This window comes from Helianthus annuus, chromosome 13 (genome assembly GCF_002127325.2).
Source record: "Helianthus annuus cultivar XRQ/B chromosome 13, HanXRQr2.0-SUNRISE, whole genome shotgun sequence".
Classification (NCBI taxonomy): domain Eukaryota; kingdom Viridiplantae; phylum Streptophyta; class Magnoliopsida; order Asterales; family Asteraceae; genus Helianthus; species Helianthus annuus.
Genome location: NC_035445.2, coordinates 112,888,216 through 112,896,607, shown reverse-complemented (window position 1 = coordinate 112,896,607; position 8,392 = coordinate 112,888,216). Strand labels below are relative to the sequence as shown.

General features: G+C 34.9%; 1 protein-coding gene across 1 annotated transcript; it reads right to left on the bottom strand.

Moving 5' to 3' along the window:
• Positions 1–5,762: 5,762 nt before the first annotated feature.
• On the bottom strand, positions 5,763–8,030 carry LOC110903117 (glycine-rich domain-containing protein 1). Its single transcript, XM_022149280.2, has 4 exons — positions 7,843–8,030; positions 7,638–7,758; positions 7,291–7,548; positions 5,763–6,954 (listed from the first exon to the last, which is right to left on the bottom strand). Exons 1-4 carry the CDS (start codon positions 7,998–8,000, stop codon positions 5,872–5,874), a joined length of 1,620 nt encoding a protein of 539 aa, XP_022004972.1. The 5' UTR covers positions 8,001–8,030; the 3' UTR covers positions 5,763–5,871.
• Between the last annotated feature and the right edge of the window lie 362 nt (positions 8,031–8,392).

Genomic DNA, 8,392 nt, shown 5'->3' with positions numbered 1-8,392 from the left:
GTGCAAAAGTGCGAAAATAATCAAAGGTTATACTAATACACGAGTCGGATCCAAGTGATTCATCTTGTCTATCTGTTTTTATTTTATTTTTATTTTTCAGCATTTAGTTAGTTTTTATTTTCTTAGTTTAAAAACATTTTTTTTAACTTTTTGATTTGATTAGTCGTTGAGGACAAACCGGTATTAAAAGTTCTTGTGTCCTTGGACGTCCTCGGTATCTTACCAACACTATACTACGTCCACGATGGTTGCACTTGCCCATATGTGTGTTTAGTGTTAGTGAATATCGTGTTTTATAAATTTAAAACTTGGCTAAAGGTGTAAAAAGGGCTTAATTATATATCAAAAATATATTACACTACACACGCATCAATGAGCATATACCACATAAGTGACATCAAACAATTATTACTCTAGCAGAGCATTTAGTAGGCTGGGGAAGGGGGGTTCATGTTTGACCCTTTTCTTGCACTGAGGGAAGCTATACGTGACAAGACTACTGTGGTTTCTGTGCACTGAATTCCATAATTATGTATGCATCCATAATTACGTAACTCCTTGCACAGTCCGCACAGTTCGTTTCATCCTCGTATCACTTCCTTCAGATAGGCCATTGTTTCCAGGTAAAGTCACGTATACTTGTGACATTCTACTTTTAGTATATGTATATATCAATTATCACACATAATTGCAAGTAACTCTTAATCACAGACAAGTGCTACCCCAGTGCACCCTAAGTCTCGTAGTGTCTTTTCTAGACTCTTCGTAAACCGTTTCAGGTAGTGGATGTCGCGGAAAGTTTTTATGCAATGAAAACTTTTTGAAAAATTGTTTTCGTGAAAGGACCCTAGAGATTGTAGACTAGACTCGAGAAGGAATCCTGGTTCACTACAATCGCAGCTCTGATACCAGTCTGTCACACCCCTTTCTGCAACGGAAGCACGAGGTGTGATCATGAAAGGTTCTCATTGCATACAAAAGGTAAACATACTACATGCTCGTAAAAATAACTTCAAATACCAAACATTTCATAACTTGAAAACATAAGCTTAGCGTTTACATCACGAGATAGCATAAAACATTGTCTTGAAAGTTTACAACTTTATTTAAAGATAAACATAGACGACATCCACAAGCATGAGTAAGACCGCGCGCACATCCACCTTTAGTTACCTGAAATACATGTAAGTTTTGGAAAAACGTCAACATAATGTTGGTGTGAATTCATGCAGTTCTTGTATTGAACGTTTGTATACTTTGTATGAAAAATATGGTATGTTTCTTGTGAAAATCAAGTATTCATGTATAAATCAAGTTTTCCTGTATGTATTAGATTGTTAATGGGTTGCAAGGCCATTAACATGTGACACGACATAGGAGCAACCAAACCATAGGCATTTTTCTAGTTGTCGATTCACAACGGAGACACAAAAACACTACTCGGTACTAGTTATCACCAAGAGTGGGGCTGCCCTGGTACCCATTAGATCTAACTTTTTGTTCTGCGGTCTAAGTATGTACACGATTAATGGTGCTTATGGTACCCTATTCGTGACACGATTTCTCGTATCATTTCTCAAAATGCATCATACTTGGTACTAGTTATCACCAAGAGTACTTCTTGTTTTTGTATCATACCATTTATAAACATTGTAATATTGTAACATGTATTTCACCCCCGAAGTTATAAAACCAAAAACAGTTAAAGAAAAGGGGGAGCATGAACTCACAACTTTGCGTTCCTGCGTCGTAAACTTCACCGGATTTGGTTAACTAGCTTCGTGACCTAAACGTGTTTTATTATCGTTAGTCACTAGACTTGTATCGCACAAGTACAAGTCACCATCTTTTATGTATTTGTTCTTGTGTAAAAAATAATTTATATTTTTAACTAAGTGTCTTACTTATATTATTTTCTCAACAATAAATATAAGTATTTTGTATCTTTCACCCAAATTATGTATTTTGTCTAAATCTTACTTCATGTTCATAACTCGTCCAAGTTATTTATTTTATCAAGTAATATATTTTCACAAATATATTTTCTTGTATTTGTCTAAGTATATTGTATGTGAATTTTTGTATTTCTACTCCTTAAGAGTATTTAGTGTATTTTCAAGTCCTAATACACTATCACGTATAATTCATACTACACACACTTAGCACAAAATTTGGTGACCAATAAATATATATATATATTTTTCTCAAAAATACACATACTTAAAATAAATTTTAGTCTTGAAGAAATCATCACTTCTTTACTTGAAGTTCACACAAAAATTAGGGAAACCTTGGTAAATATTTTTAGATACATTTTTAGGGAATAAGTTTCTCAAAACTTATATTTTTTCTAAGGGTCAAAATTTATAGAAATTTTGACAGAGTTTCCCCTAAAAATGGAGGTTTCCCATGTTTTCAAAACATGTGTTTATTTTCTTTTAAAACATCATCAACAATCAACAACTTATTTCTCATCTAACAAGTGTTAAAATCAAGTAAGTTACATGACAACATGAACTTGTTCTTTCTCAAAACTTGTAGTAACTTGGCAATGTCTCTAGTAGATTTAGTTACTCTTTAAATTGTGTTTATTTCATCAAAAATTCCATTCTTGAAAAGATTTAGTGTTTACAACTTGTAAACATAATTTCCAAAAATGTTGGTTTCATTAACTCTCTTGTTTCACAAGTGTTCATACACTTGCTTTTCCACCAAAAATAATATTGGTTTATGTAAGAACCATGATCTTCTAAAAACCATATTTTACACTTGTTTTTCTTGGAAAAATCATTCATAAATCTTGGATTTATAAGTTTACTAGCTTCTTTTGTTTATTACTTTTCAAGAAATCATTCCATTTATCAAGTTCATGTGTTTACTAGAAGATGATTATTTCATGTTGTTACATAATCATCCTTCCACTTGCTAGATCATGTGTTTAATCACAATCTAGCAAGCTTTATGTGATGATCAACATCATCATTTCAACAAACAAGCATCATTCATACACTAGACACATAGTTTCATCACTATTTCATTATGTGTAAGACTTATGTTCAAGTTTCATGAATATGTCTTTTAATGATTCTAGTAATTTTTAACATACATATCTTTTATCCAAGCAAAAATGGAAGTAAACAAAGATCAAGAGAGCCTTACCACAAGCTTCAAGCTAGGGAAGAAAGATGATGAAAATCGAGTGGGTAAAGGCAAGTGTGAGTGGTCCTTCAAGATCCGTGAACACCAAGCTTCGTGAATCACCTTCTAGCACCTTGTAATGCACTTGGAATGCAAGAACTTCAAACGAAAATGGTGGGTGTATGAGGGAGAGGGGTCGGCCAAGAGGTAGGGAAAGGAGAAGAAGGAGTTGTGGTGGTGTGTTGAATGAAGGACTCGATCTTATAACTAGTAATCTCTATTACCCTTTGGTTTAAATGTCTCAAATAGTACAAACAAATCTTACACAAATCTAAGTAATAAATTATAGAGATTTATGAAGATTATCAAAGATCTTGGTGGGGCCACTAGGGGGGTTGAGTGTAAATTGTTTGGTATAGTAGGTGATTAGTCGGGTGTTGAGTGCAAAAGCTAGTGTTTAGTAAGTAACATGCTTTATGTGATATGTTAGTGTGCTCGGGAATCGTAACTAGCTCAGAAAAAGTGAAACAATGCTTCAAGTGATATTTTGATGTTCCGTGTAATGTCCGGTTGTTCGGTTAAATACCGGTTCGTTAAAGTGCTAAATTGCACCATCTAGTGTCCTTTATGTGCCCTTTTGTAACACTTTTAATTCCCGACACTTAGGGAAGCATTCTGGATAATAAAACGTAAATTATGCATGATATTTTGGGGTTAAAAAGCTGATTTGAGCTGAATTTAATAAAATTCTGCACTTAAAGTGCGTTTCGGGTGCTTTTTAGTGCGTATTTTAGCTTCCGGAATGTCTATATGTTAACCCTTGTATGTACTCTTGGGTTTTAATGTATTCTTGTCGTTGGACCTATACCTAGGCTCCAATTTTATTGTCTGACTGCTTTCTGCAGAATTGTTGACACAATGTGTCTTACCGGTGAGTTTACTAGTATTTCTGACGCAACGCTGTTCATTAATGCATAAAGTAATTCTTGTAGTATAAAACGTGCATGAATTCACAAGTATAGTATGAAATCAGACAATGTTGGCATTTAAGCACATAATTGCAGTCATTAAATAATAGTTAAAGTGTACGGATATTACCGGTTCCGTGCCCGTTGTCAAAAATAGTTAATGGAAACCCGTGTTAGGTTCAACATCTGTTTGACTATTGGTCAACATCTGATTGACTTTTGGTCAATATCTGTTTGAATTTTGGTCAACATCTTATTTTGTAAAGAAGTACAAAAACAAACATTTTTACAAAATCCCAAGTGACCCTATCATGTAAGTGCATTGAAGTAAAAGTGGAAATGATATTATTCATGTGGTCCTGTTGTGCTTTTGTTTGACCTCTAATATGGGTTCAAGATCTAATCCGGTGATTTGAAGACATTGTTGTTGAATCGAATGAGATGGTTCATGTAATGTGATCGTATTAGTAACAAATAGTAATTAATATAACTAAGTTTCCCGAGCCCGGGAAGCAATCCCGGGTAAAAACCTAGTTATTATATATATCAAATCAAATGACAAAGAGGGTTTGCTACAGTGCTACACTAATTACAAATCTGAAAGCCAAATTTACAACCCATGTTAGCTGCTACCTTGGGTTGTTTTTATCCTTGGTTTTTACCTTCTCTTTTCCTAATCTTCTTGAATTACTAATACAATAAAAAAATATACATTATATTTTTCTTATAACCCACCTTTTTATTTTATGAGATTTAAGCCAAGGGTTAAGTTTTTTTTAAACCTTCTAAATAAACATTATTATAAAGTGCAAAAAAGCAAATGAGGGTATTTTCTAAAATGAAGTGAATATACAAATTTTTTTTAGCTTTTACAAATTTTTCGTTTTACGTTTTGGTCTGATTTTGCGAGTCAACACGTAGCAACTTTCTTGTGTATTTCAACGTTTTTACGCCTATTTCTTTCCCGTTTAACAACCCCGTCACAATACGATGGTTCTAGATCGACTTAGTTTTTGTTTTCTATGTCTTACGTTTCGCGTGTGTGGTTCAACGTTTTTATTTCTACTTTTCATTATGTTTTATTTTTTCGTTTTTTATTCTTTTGTTAGCTTTTCTGGTTTTGTTTTGTTGATCGTTGGCAATGGTGTGACATTGGTGCTACTTGGAACAGTTCTACGCCCCCGCCGCAACGCGGGGGGCTTAACACTAGTTTTGAAACAAAAAAAACAATAACAAATCTAAAACTAATGTGTTCTTCATTTCTTGAACATCATCATCGTAATCATACTCGGATACAAAAGAGCCAACAACTATGAACACAAAAAATTAACAACTTCAAAAATTAACAATGTGTAAACGAAAATGACTAAACATATATAATCAAACATGAATTATAATACGTTACAGTGCATAATTTGGTACACCATAAATGTGATCCACATTATACATGTGTAATATCGTATTTAAATATAGGTAATGCATATTAAGCTAAACAAATTTATGTTATCTTTCATATGGACTTTTATTTATATAATTATTTAGTTGTCATTTTCATTATAACGTTACAATTTAATTTATTTGTTTATAATTCATCACAAAAAATATGATAAAATTAAAACATAATAAGCTTAAAAGATAAGTGATGATGGTGCTGCTTTATTTATGGGTATCAATATCAATGAAGCTTAGAGCAAACATACATACTTGCAACTAAACTTACGAGATGCTTTATTTTAAATTTGCAACACCAATAATAATGGCATTCTTATACTTCAATGGCGCCTGAAGCAATTGATTCTATGATCAATTTCTGTCCATCCATCTGCTCGGTGAGGCACCAACATCTTGCGGTCCAAGCAGACGACTCCACTTTGTCCTCCATATCGGCAGGGATACACTTGCATCTAGCAGCCGACTTCTCGTTCACCATGTGCTCAGCAGGGATACACTTGCATCTAGCAGCCGACTTCTCATTCACCATGTGCTCAGCAGGGATACACTTGCATCTAGCAGCAGACTTCTCATTCACCATGTGCTCAGCAGGGATACACTTGCATCTAGCAGCCGACTTCTCATTCACCATGTGCTCAGCAGGGACACACTTGCATCTAGCTGCCGACTTCTCATTCACCATGTGCTCAGCAGGGACACACTTGCATCTAGCAGTCGACTTCTCATTCACCATGTGCTCAGCAGGGATACACAAGCATCTAGCAGCCGACTTCTCGTTCACCATGTGGTCAGCAGGGATACACTTGCATCTAGCAGCCGCCTTCTCGTTCACCATGTGCTCACCAGGGACACACATGCATCTAGCAGCTGACTTCTCGTTCACCATGTGCTTGGCAGGGATACACTTGCATCTAGCAGCCGACTTCTCGTTCACCAAGTTCTCAGCAGGGATACACTTGCATCTAGTAGCCGACTTCACGTTCACCATGGGCTCAGTGAGGCACCAACATCTTGCCGCTATCGCAGTCGAATGTTCTCCCTCGGTGTCCATAAATGTGTCACTAGATCTCGACCCTACCCTCCAGTACAAGGAACCGAACATTTCACTCCACTGTTGTGTGGTTGTTTTAATGCTAACATCCAACTTTCCACCTTTCGATTGATCAGTGTCAGTGTCATCATGGTGTAACATCTGACCTACTAAAGCCATGGCATCCTTACAATAAGAGCGAGGATATAGCTGATGAGTGTGCCACATTAAGTCTATATCGTAGGTTGGAACACAAGGGTTGTTCAACTTCTTCTTTATGTTTCTACTGACTAGATGCAAAAACCCTTTGTATCTCTTAACTGCTTCTTCAAGATAGAGATCCTCCCTATAAATAGCCCCGGAAACCTGTTTCACAATCAAACATAAAAAAGCTCAAACCAATAACTCTAAACATAGTAAAAACAATGTGATTATGTTATAAAAAGGAGGTTTTTCTAAAGACACTGGTACCACTTGATTTAATTCTTCTCTAGTTTTTTGGGTATATGTAGCCATGCTTTTTTAATTAGTTTTATGTGATGTTTAGATGGCTAGTTTATCTTGTTTCCTTATGGTTATGTTAGAATGTGCTTAGTTTGTAACCTTTTATATTTTAAGTTCTTAATTAAATTATTTGGGCAAAGTTCCTTTTCCCACAAAAAAAAATATATAATACGAAAGAATGAACTTGAACCATTTTACCTTGTGATAGAATGAACTCTGCCTTTTGACGGCTGAAATTAGATCATAGTTGGTGCTAGGTACGTCCGGCAATCTGCTATGAGTATCATTTTTAATGCTATGATCTCCAAAATTGAGTTCATAGCGTTCTTGTGGATACTTTTTACTCCATATCTCTTCACTTTGTTTTTTGCAAGCTCCTTCAACAGAAGAGACTACCACACAGCCAGGGTCAAGGACTTTCCCAAAGAGTTCTATACAATCTACCATGTAGCGAACCTTCAAAGCAAAAGTAAATTAAGTGTTAGAAGCTTTGAATTTTAAGTTATATAACCGCAAAATGATCATATTTAGCATTTGAACCGTACGGGATTAAGCCTGTGGCAATGCCAAATCCACTCGCAATCGAGTGGCACAACAAACTGGCATTCTGGAAGCTGCGACAAGTTGGTATATTCAGCAAGCAAAGGAAGCCAATAATACTTGTACCTGCATTTAAATATTCATCAATACATTGTAAGGTCATTTAATTACTGCCAACTTAAAATGAAAATGAGAAGGTAATTAGTGTACCTAAAAATAGCCTTTTCAAGAGCTGGACCATCATAAAGATGTCCATTCTTGTCAACAACTTCAAGGAACTGTAGGTGCTTCTTAGCTGCTGTAGTGAGGTCTGTGCTTATGACAATCTTTTGTGCTTCATCCCACTCTTGATCTTGTTGGTTAGGCATTGCAAATGTTTCAGGCTTCCTTAAGCTTCTTTTCCTTACTGTTTGAAGTTGGATTGAAACACTCTTTATATAGGTGAATAATGTACAAACATAGATGCATGCATGATATAAGAGTTTGTACATGTACCATTGCTTCTCATGCTTTAGTTGCATCCATGAATATATGATAAGATTCCATGTGTTAAGTCATGTGTTAGGAATGACAAAGGTTCTTTTGTCATTTTAGATGAATCTTACCTTCTAGATAAGACTAAACTCATTACAACCAATATATCATTTTGAAATTAGTTATCTATGTATTATTTTAAAAGAATGTTTAAAGTTTTATCGGTTTGCTTGTAGTTGGAGATTTTATACTATAACATTTATAGGTGGGTATACTAATAATTAAT